Raw genomic sequence first — 18,694 nt, forward strand, 5'->3', positions numbered from 1 at the left:
TGTCTGAAAAAATATTAATATGATATCATACATGTTATTTCTTCTTGGCTTCGGCACTATTAATCAATTATCTGTTACAGCTGCAGAAAAAACCCAAAGAGTTGTTCATTTTACTGAGGATGTATTTTGCTATTAGGATCAATTTCATACATCAACAAGATGTACCATTGTGGGTTAGAATAACAGTATAACTCCAAATATTTCCTTTTATCTGTGAGGACTGAGGCATTTATCATTCTTCCTTCTGGTGGTATGGGCAGTGCTGTTGCAGATTATTTTGGCATCTTCTTCCTCTCTTTTTTTTACTAGCATTCTGCCTGGCTCTGTTCTTATAGATCTTGTTTTCTTTACAAATCAGTAAGTTTGACCTCCTTCCAAATTCTGATTTGGGATAAAGGCCGTAGGTAGCTACAAGATGAAGCCAGGACTTCAGATGCAGCCTACCAGGAACAGAAAACCAGCATTTTCCTTCTAGTTGATGAGCTGGTTGATTGCAAGTCTTGTCTCTTCCTTTGAGACTCACTAATGAACAGCAGTAAAAATGTAGCCCAGGAGTAGCTCAGAAAGCAGAGGTGCCCTGATTAGGTATGACAGAAAGAAAGCAGGCATCGCCAGTATGGAGAAAATGAGGGTGTGGGGCTGGAAGACCCTGTGTGGACTGGTGTAGGAGTAGAGAGATGAATTCATGAGGATCAAATGCAAAATCACATCCTTCAGAATAACAAAGTATTGAGCTACAAGACAATTGTTCACTAGTTAGAAATGAAAGAGAAGTAAAAGCATGTGGAGTTCTAAATAACAATAGGATGAGTAAGCTGCGGTGGTGTGACCCTGGAGAAGGCAATTGTACTGCTGGCCCCTCTCAAGGGAGGGAGAACTGCCAAAAATCCTGTCCTACAAGATTAAAAAAAGGCTATTTCTGCACCAGCCAGCCACCCCAGCTTTATGTGGTACTTGCAGCACACCCATACCCTGCATCCACTGGAAATGTGCATCTTTATCCCACTGTATTTCAAAAACACATGACATTAAGATAGTTACTGTAGTGTAGAGTGTAAGAATCGCTGAGTCTACATCCTGCTTGTCTGATATGATCTTGTTCACGTTTCCATCCTCTACGAGAACATGGTTTGTTTTAACTCACTAAAAGCTGCAGTGCTGCTTTCAGTTCTGGGGTCCCTAGCACAGGAAGGACATGGACCTGTTGGAGAGAGCCCAGAGGAGGGACATTAAACTGATCAGAGAGATGAAGCAACCCTACTATGAGGAAAGGCAGAGAGAGCTGGGATGGTTTGGCCTGGAAAGGAGAAGGATTTGGGGTGACCTAATTGCAGTTTTCTAGTACCTGAAGGGAGACTATGAGAAAGATGGAGAGGAGCTATTTACCAGAGCATGTAGTGATAGGACAAGGGGGAATGACTTCAAACTGAAAGAGGGCAGGTTTAGATTAAACATTAAGAAAAAATTCTTTTCTGTGAGGGTGCTGAGGCACTGGCACAGGTTGCCCAGAGAAGCTGTGGATGCCCCATCCCAGGAAGTGTTCAAAGCCAGGCTGGATGGGGCTCTGAGCAACCTGGTCTAGTGAAAGATGTTCCTGCCCATGGCAGAGGGTTGAAAAAGGATGATCTTTAAGGTCCCTCCCAACCCAAACCTTTCCACGATCCTATGAAAACAATGACTAGAAATAAAAATAAATTAATGAGTGAGGGGAGAGGACAATTTATGCCAAAGTATTGAAGTGCCCTGAGAGGAAACAGGCCCACAGGTAAAATTAAGTTGGGAATAATAAGAAGGTACTGAGAGAGTTGTGTTCCAACAGGAATAGACAAAAAGCTTGGTGTCAGACAGTGAAAAGTGAACTGGTGTGGTTGGTTGGTAAAAAGGTCCTGTGCTGGTTATGCTAAGGATGTAGTTGAGCCAAGAGGACTCCTCCAGCTCTGCCTTCCTAGGAAGAGAAGTCTTGGGGAGGGGTCTGCTCCAACTGCTCCTGCTCAGAGAAAATGATCCTACTGAGAGGCAGACACAAACAAGAATGACCTGGCATGGCATATGGCAAAAATATCTAAAGATTTTACAAATGAATAAATGTTAGGCCAGTAACCTGTACTCAAGAAACTTTTTTCCTAGTGGAATTTTGACTTTGAAGGGCTGTTAAGCCTTTCTTTGGACCTGTTAGACCCCAGGCTCCTCAGAGCTGACACTGTGCTTATACTTTGCACTAATTAATTAAACATTTAGAAATAATTTCATAAATGAAATTAATTGGATCATCAGTCATGGACTCCACGGTAAAATAAGTTGAACGTGAAAATTTTATCAATTAAAAACGTACTGACTTTTGACTTTTTATTATATATACACGAGCATTTGCATCTGTATCCTGTTTCAGTTTTTTTTCCTAAGCCTGCTTCCATCCTTCCTTGTCTTATTTATTTGATGATTTATGCATTTGCTACAGAGATATTTTTTTAAATATTGAAAAGTTTCTGATTCAAACTTGACTGTGATTTGAGCTGTAAATATTTATTATGGACCTAAAAACTTAAATTTAACATTAGGCTGATTTTATTTATTTTTATTGTTTTAATGTTGTAGCATGACCAAGAAAGGATAGACTTAGTTCATTAACAATGACTGAGGAAGTAGCACAGCTATGCTGTCAAGGAAATGAAAGTGCATATAAAATATGTTCAGGACTATTTAATTAAGGGGTTTACTCTGCACTGTCCTACTTTTTATTCTGTAGTCTTCTTTAAAGCACAGAAAACATTTTGGATCGACAAAGAATATCTGGGTTGCTTTCAATTAAATAAGTGTAAACTTCTAAAATGCCAAATAAAATCCAATGACATTGTTTGAAAAAAAAAATAGAGGGGGAGTGGTCTGAGCAGATAACTGTCTGCTTCTGTAATCTGTGAATATTGTGACAGACAGGATGTTCCTGGTTCTTTATTGTTCGAGTTAAGGTGACAAATCCACTTCTACAGTGGCATAAAGAAGGGCACTTTCATGGCAGCTGAGGAGCGTCTGGCTTTGCTGCTTGAGGATGCCACTGGTCCAGCAGAGCTGCGCTGGAACTTCTCCACAAAGCTTCCGTGGAGAAACCTAAACCTGTTGGGGAAGCCTGAGGGAGGATAACACACTCCTTCCCTTCCTTTCTTTGAACAAAAAAATCCCCTCCCGTGGCCAAAAAGCTCTCCCTGGCTCAGGCAGAGGTGCCACCTCCAGCCTCCAGAGCTGACTGACCTCCAGGGCTTAGCTGGGCAAAGCAGCTGTGAATTTTACTACAAAGAAAAGAAGGAAAACCAGATTTGCATTACACTTGTTTTGATTCCACTACTTAAAACTAATCTCAGATAGCTTTTTTATTTTCTTGAAAGCTGCTTTGTACTGACTAGCCCTTGGTATTTGTCAGATTCTTTGTTTTTCTCTGCATATTCCCTGCTGGCCTGCTCAGAAGCTCATTAAATTATGAGGATTATTCAGAGCTGAACCGGATAATAAAATGGTCTATTGATTAGTAGACTTCTAATTAGTTGTCTCTTAGCATGAAAGAGAAATAAGATTTGATAGTAAACAAAGCAGAAAACAAATAGGGTGTTTCCACCATGTAGGGTGTACCTGCTTGAGTGTGGCCTTGTACATGAGTATTGTAATTTCCAGTTTATTATTATGAGTTTATTTCACTGCTTACAGAACTGTGACCTGCACAAGCCAACTCTGACAGATAATCAGACAAAAAATACAACTCAATTTTTTTTTTTTTTCTTCCAGTATGTACTGGAAGAATGACATCATGATGAGCAATGTGCTTTTGATTTTTCATGTCTTGTCATGGTAAAATAAAAGTTATGGCTAATTTGTGTTTTAACTAGGTTTGTAGTGATAGAAATGAATATAAATACTGTGTTAGAGTTTTAGCTTGAATGGTGAGCACCAGTAATTAGTGAAACCTTTCTAATTGCATCACATGCGTCCATACTGGTTCAATGTATACAAATTACCTGTAGTCTTCTGTAAAAAGGATGTGGATTGGTGCATTCCACCTTCAAAACCGTTTCTCTAACAGCACATGTTTTTAAGGTGTGTGTGCAGACCCTCTGCCCCTTCCTTCAGTCACACTGACTGGCGAGGAGAGGGTGACACTGATTGCAAAAGGGCTTCTCACTGAGCTTCCCAAAGAGGTACAAAAGCAGAGGACAGACCATGGGATGTTTTGAAAAATAAGGATTGAAATCCTGGCAGAATTGCAGTTGATTTCTGAAGGAACAGGTTTTTGCACCAGCCCTTTAATGCTTCTTCCATGATCCATAAAACTCTTGTTGCGAATTTCTATGGGCTCTGCATGCTTGCTTTGTTTGTGAGGGGAGTTTTTTTTTCTAATCTCTTTCTTTAAATGCTATTCACTTTAGACAAAAAACAACTAATTACCCACCCCCCCAATTCTGTGTAGTTCTTGCCCATTGCAAAATGGCTGAGCCAAAAGAGTAATTTAATTAAAGTGTGAAAATCATATAGCTCTCATGAAGTGTTCCAATTCCAATTTTGTTGAGGATATTTTTGTTTTGTTTTGTTAGACCTGTCCAGGTACCAAGGGCTCAGTTTCGTGTTGTTATGCCCTTTTATTGAATATGAGTTTCTCATTCAGAAATTAAGTAGTTCCCATTGCTTTTAGTTCTGTCTGTGGGTTGATTTGACTGTGGTGTAGTTTTCTGGGATCTTCTAGTTTTTCTCCCTGGTAAAAACCCTTCCCTTTTAAACCTGGCTGCTGGGAGAGAGGCAGATTAGTAGCCCTGTGCTTTTTAAAGGCAAGCAGTCTTTTCAGCCCATCAGTCTCCTCATTTCCCATCACCTGGAGGTTGATGTCATAGCAAGATATTCTCTCCAAAATGTGAATTTCTTCATCACTGTCTTCCTCTAGGCCTGTAATTAGAGCCCTCCTGATAACCAGCACACAACTGCACCCATTAATTAGCTCTTCAGCTGAAAATTCCTCTCTTGGTGTTTCCATCCTTGTCAACTTACAGCAGGTTCAGCTGCCTCCAGCTATTCTTTGAATCCAATATCCACGTCAGGCATCCTTCCCATAAAAACCCAAGGCCCAGGATCCAGGAAGCCTCAAGCACCACTGAGACCAGGGGATAGCCACCCTCTTTTCATGCAGGGAAGAACCGACCTGGGTGAACAGCCAACATCACACTGGGTGTGCTTTTGTGAGTGTCTGTGCAGTTATTCCACAGCTGCTTTAGTTTTCCATGGAGCACAAAAAAGAGACACGGCCCAGGCTCTGCTGTTTACCTGATGGAACAGTCAAAACATCTTCTGAATAAAGCAGACACCCAGTCTCTGAGGGCTTCTCCACGTTAGGGGATAATGGAAGCATTTACTAACAGCCAAAGAAATCACTTATTAGGATATGAAACCTTTAATTTAGAAGGAAGGCTTCACGATCTCTTTTTTTTCCCTTTACACTCCCACTCTGCAAAATGTAGCAAGGCCAAAATTTAATGCATTTGCACATCTATTTCTGAGCTATGTGGGTGTCTCTCAAAAGGTATGATTTTGAAGTAGAACAAACAATATATTCGTAGCAATCTTCTTTGAACCAACAAGGTTTTAGAAACCCAAAGATACAGATCAATCAAACCCAGTATATTACATTCTCCACTCTGTTGGGTTTAGATTTAAACAGTTTTATAGATGTTGAAATTGCAAGAAGGATTCCCCAGCTGCTCAAAATGGCTCTGATAGAGCAGGACAAAGTTACACCTGGAGAAAATACACTGGAAACTGAGAGTTCATCATTTTTTTCTTTCTTTCTGCTCCCCTGCCAGTACAACAAGTTTGTCTTGTAGTCTTACAGTATGGATTTTATCATTTTGTATACATTTTGGTGTAGGCAGTTGCCCCTGTTATCCCTGCAGGAGGCTGACACATGGGGGTAAAACCTTTCCTGACTCTGCCAGAGGTGATGAGAGAATCTAAAAATTTGTGAAATACACACTTATATTGAAACATCAAATGTTGGCAGAAGTATGGAATGGCATAAATAGCTTTATTGTTTACAGCATATCCTCGACTGCAGTTGCTCCCAGTTTATTTATTTGTGCACACACAGATGTGCTTTATGTACCCAGGAGGAAAGAACACAAAGACTTTCATTTTTATTTCTTTTCCTCGTTCTTATTTGGGGGAAGAAAACATGATCTCTGACATGATCTCTCTCTCATAACAAAGAGCAAAAGGCAGATGTGGGCCTCTCTCTTCAGATACTGCTTCTTCCCCACCTTCTGTTTTCACGTTTACAACTTCATGTGCTTCTCCTGGAAAGCACACATTGTTAGTGTGCTGCTGCAGCTATTGGAGTTCATTCTCCACTCTTCTCTGGATCCTGTTGCTGTTTGCAGGAGGAGAAAAACCTTTAGGCAATTTAGAAGTTTTCTCTTAGCTGTGCCAAGTTTGACCCTGTTCCTCAGGCTCATCTGAATGCTGGGGTCTCATTGACACTGCTGAGCCTCTGGACTTATTTCAGGTTCCCTAATAAACCCCTGTGCCTGAACTGATACTCACTGAGAATAATACCTGTAACATCACTGGCTGTTGCTTTAAAATAACAAATCAAAGAGACTCAATCTGTTGTTGCTCTGTGTTCCCTTTGCCCCCCTACAAAAAAGAAGTAGGGGCATCCCATGTGAATCACCTGTGGGGATTTAGGGCTAGTTTATTTAGGACTTTGTGACCTGTACAGAGGGGCACTTGCTGCAGAAATCAAGGCAGATGATGTCTTTACAAGTCTTTTAGACAGTGGATAGTCATGTGCAAATTAAGGCAGCCTCAATACTTCCTAGACTGAAACAGGAGGGTAAAACCCCTTTTCCCAGCCAGCACAGCATAGCAAGGGTGGACCCATTCTGCATGTGACACCTGGCATCCTTTGTGTAGCTACAGGGGCAAAATGGAACCTTGTGAATAACTAGACACTGTAATTCTGGATTATTTTTAATTAGAAAATCATGGGCATCACACCTCCAAATTTTCAGAATTCTGCTATGGGTGTGTCTTATCTGTGATTATTTTTTTTCCCCACAGAAGGGTATCATACATTGTTTCTTTGTGTTTGCTTTTGTGGCAGTCTAGGAGCAAAATTGCTTCCTCTTTCTTCTACAGGCATTCAGCTTTAAACATGCTTCAACAGTTGTTTAATTTTGCCATTTCAAGACTAGAAGTTTGCAGTTGTTCACTGTTACTTATCCTTGGAAAAGATTTTGATACAAATAGATGACTTCTTTCCCCTTCCTACATCTGTATCTGTGTATCTTCCCATGTAATTTGCCCCCTCCACTCTGGAAAGGCAATGAGTACTTCTGACTAAACCAGATAGGTATGAGCAATCAAATAGTGTTAATATTTGCATAGGTAAGAAACATAATTTATGAAGACAATTGAGACAAAATAAAGGTGCTCTATATAATTAGGATAATAGCTGCATGTCATCATTTTCCCTGTGTATTATTATGACACTGTTGATTAACCAGGTGTAGAAGGATTTGGAAAGGCCAGAAAAAAATATTAGGGAATAATAAGTAGGAAGTAAGAGGAAGCAGAGAATGAAAATATATGTGTGCCCAGAAAAAAGAGTACATTTGCTCTCTTTCTTGACAGTATAGAATTCGGGACTAAAGGCTGATGGCAGCTGTTAGTTCCAAACAGGTAGGATTGATCTAAATTATGGTTTTTGAGAGAGCAATTTTTTTTCCAGTGCCAGTTTTCTGCTTCCATTTGCTTAAAGAAGGAGGAGGATCTTGACCTTTTAAGCAGTGGAGGGCAGTTCTCTTTTTGAAGATTTTCATCACTGTCGAGCTTGTTTTCCTGTGATCCATGGGACTGGAGGCATCTGCAAACCAGCCTGATGGGTGCAGTCTGGCTGACAGCATGATGGGAAAGTTCAGAGCTCCGGGAAGGAGATTACAGACTTCCTGCCAGAAGGGGGTAATTTTGTCACAGGTGCCAGTACACTAAGTGATACAGAGATGACACAAAGTGTTGACACTGACACTCATTTCCCAGAGTTTGGTAGTTTAGCAGAGTGGAGTATTGCAGAGTCTCCAGGGGCACAGGGAAGATGTCATGTTGATGAAATCCCAAATACTGTCTCAGTTCCCCCATAAAAACAGTTAAGGTTTCCTCCTTAAAACCAGCTCTCTCTGGATAGGAATGGCTTTGTGCACAAGTAATTATGATATTAAAACTCACTATGACAGCAAACCCACATACACCTCAAAGTTGTTAAATATGTTTCCCAAGGACAATATTGAAGGGTTTGCAGGTGACTGGGCATCAGTGGAGGCCCACCCTGGCCATAAGAGCAATTTGACTCTCAAGTTGAAAAGATAATTTAATCCCTAAGGACGCACAGACATTTATATTTAAAACTCACGTAATTTTCACATTCATTAAGCACATTTGAAGTGGTGGATAGTATATAAAATACCTCATTCTCATCTCAAGTAGCTTAATTTGTGCTTGCCCTTAGGCTGAAGTGTAAGAACTGAAGGCTTCCACCTGTGTCTGAATTACAGATGCAAATTTTTTTGATAAAATGGTATCTAAAAAAAAAAAAATAATTGGGGGATTTTTTGCTCTTGAGTAGATGTTTTTCCTAGATAAATTACAATCATTTTATAAAACTGCCTGTTCGGTGCACTAGCAAGGATTTTAATGATGATATGTCTGTACAGTTTCTGTCTAGTTAATGAAATATGTGGCATATTTAGATCTAAATCAAATCACAAGTTTGGCTTCCCCTGTTCTCAGTTGTGTATGGTGGGTTTAACATAATTTTTTTTGTCTATGTTTTTCAAGCATAATGATGTTTCTGCATTTTAGTAACTATAGAGATTTGTCTTTGTGATATTTACTACGGCGTCCCTTGATGTGAAATATATGCTATACAACTCATTTCCTATCCCTCACTGCATTGACAAGCAAGCTTTCAAGTGATATTTTATATATATGTCTGGCAAAATACATACATTCAGCAAAACTCTCGTGTACAGCTTGAGAGTGTGTAGTCAAGCAAATTCAGGTTCATTGCTTTTTTGCATTTTCTGTTATTTTTTGTATATTTGGACTTGATTCAACAAAGCACTCTGGAGTTCACTTAAATGCAAAGCTACAAGTACTTTAGTGTAACGTCAGGTCATTTCTAACTGCTTTGCCATACTAAGCCCATAAGTGCCCTCACATCCTTTGGGTAAAATTTATCCCAGCCACACTGTCTATTGTATTTCCACATCACACCATAGCACATCACACATGATACACAGGCAGCTGCAGCTCTGTGAAAGGCAAAAAGGCCCCCTGAACTTGGTTAGAAGGAATCCTCTTGCAAGCTAGCTTTTGCTGGACACCTGAATCTGTAGGATATGGCTTTCTGACCTAGCACAGCTCACAGCAAGCTGTGCTCCGCAGCACTTCAAGGCAAGGCTTCTCAAACAGCATTTCATCCTCCCAGACATCTGCTCAGCGTTTGAGAGGAGTTGGGATCTGTCATCCATCTTTATACCGTTCCTTTTATTGCTGCGTTAGTTAGTCCCCTGAATAGCAGCACGCAGGACATATGACAGTCCATTACTGTTAATGGTGTTATTGTAGAAACATGCTTCTGAAAAATATTGCCTCAAGCAAAATATTATAGATAATTTAGTACTGTCTTTCAGGAAGGCACATGCTGGGGTTAATGAAAGTTTGACTTAGTGAATGTGAAAGGACTGCATTGTCCGATCCTCTTGAAATGGTATTTATTATTCTCATTTAGATAATTTTCTTAATTAAAATAGGAGTGTTTTTCTTATTTGTTTTGCCCCCCAAATGAACTCCTTTCATTGAGGACACAGCCCCGACACGAGTTATTGTCAGGCAACCCAGGGAAATGGATGCTGCTGCCAGAAGGGCAGTGAGAGCACAGCTGCTAACCATGGGCATTGCCCTTCCTGTCCTCTGCCCTGGTCCCTGAGCAGGGATGGGCAAACAAGGCTTGAAGGTTTGACCATTGCCACAAAACACTGGACAAGCAACCACATAATTATGGACAGATGGTGTCTTCTGCAGTCTTCCAAAAGGGGAAAGGTGCAGAGTCAAGGCTGGGGATTTCTAGGGTGCTCCTCAGAGGGTCAGGAACTGCTCTGAATGAAAAAGCTGAGAGACTTCCACCTGTGAGAGCTATCAAAATACGATGTTCAGTTCCAGGGGACCTTTTAATTTTGCTGGCCCATGCTTAGAAAACAATGTGTGGAACAAGTGAGCACAGTGCTTTCTGCTCCATCCACTAGCACACTCTCTTAAAGTTTGCCAGCTTTAGGGCCAGGAGTCAGGTTCCACCATAAGGCAAGTGTAAGAGCCTCAGGGCAATGACTTTCCTCTAATTAGCACCAGACAGACATTTAACAAATAGGAATGCCACTTCCAACAAGCTGTGCAGTGTGTTTCTTTCAGCGTTAACTGTTGTGAGTGAATTGCAGCCAAATGATTGTAGATGGAGAGCCCCCGTGTCCAGAAAGCAGCCCTGCAGCTGTCCATAGACTTATTTTTCAGTTCACCAGGAAAGGAACACGGTAGACACCTATTACACTGGCTTATAATTTAATAACTGAATATTAAAAATGTAGGCAATACTGTGCAAATCTACCAAATATACTGAGCCACACAACCCAGGGTTGAACCTGGCTCTGTTTAGAGGAGGGAGATGTTTTTCATAGAGAGTAGATCTTATCAATCCATTTCAATTTATTTTTCATGATGAAGAGTATCAAGATACTGCATCAGCTTTGCTTTACTGCCACGTGCTTTGGCCATTAGCAGTAAGATGCAGACGTGCTGTTTATCAAATGGTGTTGCAAGTTCAAAATGCCTTTTGAAAAAGGCAGCACGCTGCCACTGAAATGGGTGGGTGAGGGTATGTCAGGGCAAGTTTTTATCGTCTCCGAGCTCCCGTCAGGGGAACTGCAAAGCTGGTATCACCTGGCTTTTTCGTATCTCGCTTGTCTTTTTCCTCAGCATAGACACCCATTATTCAAAGCAGTCTTGAGGGCTTCCGGAAAAGCCTAAAGGTGGGCGCTTGATATCGTACAACTGTTGGGATTCATGAAAACTGTTCAGGAAGGAAAAAAAAAAAAAAAAAATTCTGGGCCAAATAAAAATAAAATGGTGCTGGACGCTGTGGCTGGATTTTAGGGGGGGGTTGGTGACTAGTTTGCAGCGCTGAGCGACTGATCTGTGTGTGGCCAAGGAGACGGCAGATGTGCCTGGCAGGTTTCCACGCGGCACCCGTGCCGTGCCGTGCCGTGCCGTGCCTGGGCGCTTCCAGGGGCGCGGGGGCGGGGGGGGGGAAGGCTCCAGCACGAAGGCGCACGATCCCGTTCCGCGCGGTGTTTGTGGAATTCTGCAGCTTTACGTCTGGGGTGGTTTTTTTTTAAAACGCTAACGCGACCGAGGCGGCGGGGTCGGTGCCGCACGGCTGCCTGCGGGTGCGGCGGGAGACACGCCGCTCGTCCCCCCGCCGCATCCCGCCGCATCCCGCCGCTCCACCGCCGCCCGCTCCGCGCCGCTCCGCGCCGTTCCGCGCAGCGCCGTGCGGCGGCCCCGCGGTCCCCGCGGCGGCGGCGGGCGCGGCCATGGGCGGGCGGAGCGCCGGGCACTGATAGGCCGGGCGGATGCGCAGGCAATTTATCATCCCCGGCTCCCGCGGAGGCAGGCAGCGCGCCTGTCACCAGTATTGATTTCAGAGGATGGACTAAATTTCCTAGGATTTCCATTAAGAATTAAGCGGGGAGGAGGAGGGGGGGGGGGGGGGGGAGAGAAAGGAAGGGAAGGGAAAGAAAGGAGAAAAAAAAAAAAAAAAAAAAAAGCCGTAAGCACGCAGGGTAGCCAGGCAGACATGGATATGAGATGGCACTGTGAAAACTCGCAGGTAGCTTCTTCTCTCACAGCCGATGCAGCGCACAGGCGAAGCACTGCCGCATGCAGGGTTTAAGATACCTTTAGGCTGACAGCAAGGAGGAGAAAGGAAAAAAAATACAAAAAAAAAAAAGAAAAAAAAAAAAAAAAGAGGCATTTGCACCGATTTACTGAAAATTACTTTTTTTTAAAAAAACAAAAAAAAATTAGAATACATCTCCTTGGAGATTGCATATCATTAATATTAAGATCAAATTTCTGCACGATATCTGTTTTAAATCTAGAAAAGCTTCTAAGTTGTATTTTTTTTGTTTTTTTCTTTTCTGCTCCAAGAAAATAACGCTTTGGTAACCAGAGCATGGATGCTACTGTTTATTTTTCTCTTTTGCTTTTTCTTAAACAATAGAGACTTTTTTTTTTTTTTGAGCATATTTGCTACTAATGAGTCTAAAAGGAAAGGAAAATTGAGAAGAATCAAATAAAAGCATGAATAAAACCTGCTTCAAATAGTTGCCAGGCTGCTTTCTTTTTAACAATCTAGCAATTATTTTGGCTTAAATTATGCTTAAACCCTGACCATGCATGCTTTTCATCTTGGCTTAGAATATGTGTGTACGTGTGTGTGTACGTATGTGTGTACTTGTTTTGATTTGATTTTTTTTTCAGTGAGCATTTGCACAACGGGACTTCCTGTGAGTTATATGCATGTTTTGATAAGAAAAATTGCATATAAATGAATGACTGTATCTGATGGACTAAAATGTGGTGATATATAATGCAATGTAGCTTCATTTTTAAATGAGTTCCTTCTAATCTTTTGGGGGAGGGTAAATCGCTGCATGCTTATGACAATGAAAGTGTTTGTGTATTTTCTCAAAGGTTGATTGTTTATTTGCTTGTTTCTAACATGAAGAGTGAGGTGTTTCCTTTTATTTATTTATTTGTTTGTTTTTCAAATAACAAACCTCCAAGGCATCTGATTTAAACGAGCACGGGGTACAAAGCTTTTCATGTTACCTGAAAACCAGCAGAAAGGTGTGTGTTTGTGTGAGAGCGCCCAGCTCCTCTGGGAAGGCTGGGGATCTTTTCAGCTCCTTATTCTCCCCAAGAAGAGTTAAAATGCCGTGGCAGTCTGGCGCCTGCATGCACCATGGGAATTCTGCTGGCAAAGCCAGAGCTGGCATCAGGTGTCACAGGTGTATCGTGATAGTGGGCAAAGGAAAAGGTGAGGATGAGGGTTGCCAAAAGAGGTTAACGGGCTTTTAAAGCAAGGAATCAGCAGCTTCCATCTGTACAGAAACGTTTCATTCTCCCCCATTAGCTAGAAAGGCAGGGGGAAAAGGTGTTTTTTGGTGCGTTTGTCAGAGGATAGTAAAGTGGGGGAGATGGTTCAGTTTTATTCTGGTTTACAGGTTATAACCATTGTGTTGAGAGAGAAGTTATGGTTTTGGGGCTTTTTTCATGATTGTGAAAAGGCTGAACTGGATGTGAGCTGTTATTGCTGCAGTTGTGGGGCTGAGCATCAAACCTTCTTTCCTTTGGTATACTGGGTGTGTTGTGTAATGCTGTTTGCATTTGCTAGCTGGGCTTCCTCAGAGTCCTGCCATTAAGCCTTTTGGGGTTTTTTTATTGTATTTGTTTAAATCACTTAATGTGCCATTCTATACAGCAGATCTTCTCTTACTGCTCTGAGCTAATCAATACCTGATTTTGCTCTGCCTACGGCACCTTACCCCAGAAAAAAATATTTTGGGTGGTTGTTACCATGCCAAATGGCTCTGGCCCGTTGGTATCTTAGGCCACTCTTCAAGTTCAGGCTGAAAAGTTTTTCGATTGAGCTTACCATTCCCAGCTCTCTTCCTAATAATTCTCCACATCACCTAGGCATCATATATAATTTGACACAGCTGACAGCATCCACTTAGGAGAAGCTTAGGGCTGAGCCAAAATGGAAATTGAATTGCATCTCAACTCCCTAATATTAATGATCCTTCTAGGTCAGCAGAGGAGTAATTGCCAGGGCAGCCTGAGGAATTGTCCATTAAACCTGCCTAGATGGTAGCTCACCTGTGGAGAGATGCATCTAGATAAGCATGTACAAAATGAATTCCATTTGCTTAATATAAGGTCTGCTGGACTTACGAACATCTCAAAAGCCAACATGTGGCCTCAAGTTTAAAACCAAGTATTTTTTCTGGTGTTTTAAGATTGCTTATAACTAAGGCTTAGCCAAATTGCCTTAGAAGTGTCTGAAAAAGCAAATTCACAGAAAAAATTTGGTTGGTGGTTGTATCTTGAAGGGCAAGCCTGTATTTCTGTAAAGGTGTAGTTTGATCTAAAACCTTGTGACATGAAGCAAGAGAAGAAAAGTTCATGTTGTCCATGTTCTTTAGTCCTTGAGGTAGCTGATCATTTAGAATAACCCATTAATCAGTCAAACTTTGTATACACAACCTGATTAGGTGGGCAGCTGGACCTTTAAATCCCAAATCAATATTCAACAGGAATTCAGAGGAGACAAACAGCCTAAGGACAATGTTTAGAAACTCAGCTGTGCTTTATGTCTTGGAGTAATGCTGATTTAGCAAGAAATCCCAGTCACAGTGCAAGAGGGTTTATTTTTTGACCTTGTACATTTGAGACGACACAGAAAGTTAAGAGTTGCCAGCATGGCTTTACTGCGAGGGGGAAATGCAGAGGGGGTTCAACCATCCTCTGTTGCCATTACAGAAGGTACCCATGTGGAGCAGCTGAGAACAGAGGTGCACAGAACAGATCAGAATACAGATGCCTCAGGTTGAAAATCACATTCTTCTGAACTTGCTTCTGTGCCAGGTTGATCATTTAAGTGAAGTTCCAAAGTCTGGTGACACAACTAAGGGAACATTCTAACCTGCTGTAATCCAAGTGGGATATATCCTCCAGGAAATCTTGGACCACTGCCTGTTTATCTGTCCTCTCTCTCGTCACAGCTACTGAAAATTGGGTTTTTTTTTCTTTCAACAGCCATGTCAACTATAGCAGCTCCACGTAGTAAAAGGATTTCTCACTCTGCTGACACCCTTCTGCCACGGGCCACACATTGCCACTACTTCGAGGAGTTGTTTCCTCTCCTTAAAGCTCCTTATGTCTTCACACTGTTAGAGATGGTGTCACAGCTTGGCTGGGTTTTGTGTACATACACATGAGAAAGCCTTTCTGAGCCTTTCAATATAAAGAGTTGAAGAAAGCACCAAATTCAGTCTTAGCCAAGGAGAAGCTTGACAGACAGAACTTGTTGGTGAAGAGTAAATGATTTTCATACTTCTTGGTTGACATGTTCAGTATCTTGAGATATTTTATAATTATTTTTTGTTGTGTGTATTGCTACAATGTTTAGTTATTCTTTTGTTTCATGCTACTATGAACTAGCTGTTTTTCAGCAACTAATTGATCAGCTTTTCTGACACAAAAATTAATTTTACACTTGTTTTGCACATTCAGCTAGTAGTAATTTTGAATTTCTGGATTTAGTGCTCTCTCTTTGTTTTCTTTGATTTCTGACATGGTTTTTCAATCCAGAGAGTGTTTTACCTTGCTCGTGCAAGTTGCTCTGACCAGCAGATCCAGGAAAAGTCTGATAAAATCATGAGAAGTTCCTCTTGTGGGGTAGCTTGAATGATTACGGTCTTCTGCTATGCTTTTCCACACTGGCTTTCTCTTTTTGTCTGTATCTGAACCGTACTTCATTTTTTGCCAGTGGGATGCATAATTAGATGTAATCACATGCAGTTAATAAGGGCTAATCCCTTTTTTTCAGATCATATCTTTCAATCCCTTTTGGGTGAAACTTCAGGTAATGCCTCCAATCCAAGTACCAGATCGAGATGAGACAGAGCAGGGGCTGAGGGCAAAGCTTTATGAAACCATGTGGGGTACATCAGGAGGCAGCCAACAAAACCCTTGCAGCTCCTCTGAAAAAGTAATTGTTGGGACTGTTTCTGTGCATGTAGCTGCATTACTAGAGAATGGTAATTCTAGAGAATGCCCTTCCCTACTAAAGGGGGGAAAAAATGTGTGCAACCTCTAAAAAAAAGTGGAAGGATAAGGATTAGAAATTGTGTGCTGTATGTGCAGGAAATCTGAGCATTGTGGACACTCCAGTTAGTCTTGTGCAGCAGTTTGGCTGGGTTTCCAAAAAAGATGGATTGAGAAGTTCTACCATCCTTGAGGTCAATGGAAGTGCTGTCAGTGACTTCAATGTCACTGACATTCTACCTCTGGCAGAAGTCCGAATAGCACAGAGTGTAAAGTCTGTGTAAGGATGTATGGATTGATTCCTAAACCCAGCTATCTTGGATGATTGTTGCTTAAAGTATATAAGAAGTTAAATGGGAAATGAGCAAGATGGTATTTTCACCAGAATGATTCATTTTAAATTCCATCCCACGAACTAAATGATTCCTTGCCAGTGAAGACCTGGGAAGCTTTCAGGTGGTGAGACATTTTTCACGCTGCGAGTCTGTAATGTCCAGGACCTTGGAACACCTTCTGGTTTGAGCCTGGCCATATGTTTTTTGGCAAAACTCCAGAAACAAATATAGTAATTTGTGGACTTTAGCACAGAGTAAATTGCATTTCTTGGCTCCAGTACTTAGTGCCTTGTTTGCTGGTTTCTCTGAATTGTCTGTGGTACGGCTGCAAACCAATACTAAATTACATGGAGTAAAGACTTAAATTGTTTTCCTTAAGTTTCCACAGGTTTTGTATTTTTCCTTTCTTGTAGTTCTTCTGATTTCTCTTATTCCATTTCCTATCTATTTCAAAATTCCCTTGCTAGATCACTCTTATTGTGAAGACTACACCACTATCTATGCTGTTGTTATATTTTTTCCATACTGGAGGCTGAGGAAAATGCCTTGCTTTTCGGTGGTGGTTTTTAGTGCTGCTCCACCTTAGTTGTTCAGGAGTTTTGTTGGAATTTCAAATTTTTTTTAATGGGGTTATTTGATCTGTTAAGCAAATGCATCAGGTTAGCAAAGTTGTTGAGCAAGTTTATTGAGAAAAAGAGTGATTAGAGTGTCTGGGTCCATGTGTTACCACTACGACTGCTACCAAATTTATGGCTCCCTCAAAGCAGAATATACACCTGTACAACTGAAGAGGTGGAGAATGGCTTTTGTTTTTCACCTCTTTTATCATGCATGACCAAAAGATCTTTAAGTAAGCTGTTGCACAGAGACTACACATACACATATACATCATTTGTGTAGGGTATATTGCACAGTAGAAGCAAAAAATGAAGTTCCTATGGCTTTTGGGAGTAAAGCATATTTTTGAGTTCCTAATTGATGTTGGAATTGCATAATAATAGGGATATGACAGTGAATGAAAAGTCACAATTTTGCTTTACAGATGACACAGCTATATTCAGTACTGATATTAAGTGTCAGTAATGCACCAAAGTTGGGGAAGCTGAGGAATGAAGTCATGGACAAAATACAAACCTCCTCCATGTTTTAGAGCAGTGAGGTGGCAGCAAGGAAGGGGTGGGAGACCTCCCAGCCAAAATCAGAGCAGGCCAGTAAAAATATCCGTTCCGGCGAGCTGCACTGCCAAATGCAAATCTGTTCTGTGAGGTTGATGTCAACGTCAAGCGCCGTATCCTGGGGAAGCTCACTTCCCCTGGCCCATGCCAGCTTCACGGAGGTTTGCAAAGCCAAGCTGAATAGTGGAGCCTGTGATTTCCTAGAGGATGTCCATCTGCCCCGAACAGCCTGAGCAGCCCCGGGCCCTCGCTGACAACTGCGTCGGCGGAACTGCCGCGTCCCGCGTGAGCAGCACTGCCTAACCCAGCACACGCCGCAGCAGTGCCAGGAACAACTCTCCTCTCGTCCTAGGCAGAAAGGGCACAATGCTAGGGCTCTACACCCTTATTTGTCTCTAAGTTTAACCCTGAGAAACACAGTTCACATCTTTTAAATGAGTTTAAACTCAGTCTGGAATGGTGGCAGATCCCCACAGGAGTCCCCTGGCATTTTCAGGGCATGTTGAATTATGGTTGCCTTGTTTGGTTTTGATTAGGAAGAGACTTTACAGGAAAGCATTTCTGTTACTCCTCTTTCTATTTATTTGTAGCCATTCTACCTAACTTTACAGACAGTAGGATGTTTCTGCTAGCTCTTGCAGCGGTCAGGGTGCATGAAACAGCTAAGAGAGAATCAGCATAATTTGTTTTTTTCTGCCAGTATCTTAAGTGCTAGGTTGCCAGATGCACCATTTTTACTTAGAGGAATGAACAAAGCAAGATCCCAGTTTTTCTGTAAGCACATTGACTCTTGTCATCTTTACCAGCCCTGAATCTTCCCTTTGCAGCTTTACCTGTGCAGCAAATTTCTATTGCTAAATATTTCCCCTTTCTACTGGGGATATCTAGGGAATAATGTAAGTAAAGTGGTAGCAGAGACATCTGAAAAGGCTGCAAAGGTGACCTTTGCAAAATGCTCCTTCAGGGTTACTGGGGAGGAGGTGTGACATTCAAGTCTCACTGTTTTTGTGCACCAGACGGTTACAAAGGAAATAATGGCAACTTTTAAGCTCATAGGAATGTATCTGTCACTTTGTCTAATCTTTGCTTTCTGGCAGCCTAAAATAGGTGACTGAGATGGTAACCTGGTCCTGAAAAAGTCTGAGACAATTTTCTTGTGTTCAAACTGTCTGTACTATCAGTTCCCCATTGCTATTTAGGTGACTTATCTGA

General features: G+C 41.6%; 1 protein-coding gene across 37 annotated transcripts in view; it reads left to right on the top strand.

Moving 5' to 3' along the window:
- NRXN1 (neurexin 1) overlaps positions 1 to 18,694 on the top strand; it is a 676,704-nt gene that overhangs the window by 611,539 nt on the left and 46,471 nt on the right. Inside the window, exon 1 of one of the 37 annotated variants that reach the window (XM_048299417.1) lies at positions 11,880 to 11,968. The exons of the other annotated variants lie outside the window; for them this stretch is intronic. Coding sequence (XP_048155374.1) covers positions 11,936 to 11,968 — 33 coding nt within the window. The 5' untranslated portion in view covers positions 11,880 to 11,935. Of the gene's footprint in view, positions 1 to 11,879; positions 11,969 to 18,694 lie in introns of those variants that run through there. 37 annotated transcript variants of the gene reach the window in all.

This window comes from Corvus hawaiiensis, chromosome 3, assembly GCF_020740725.1.
Source record: "Corvus hawaiiensis isolate bCorHaw1 chromosome 3, bCorHaw1.pri.cur, whole genome shotgun sequence".
Taxonomy (NCBI): Eukaryota; Metazoa; Chordata; class Aves; order Passeriformes; family Corvidae; genus Corvus; species Corvus hawaiiensis.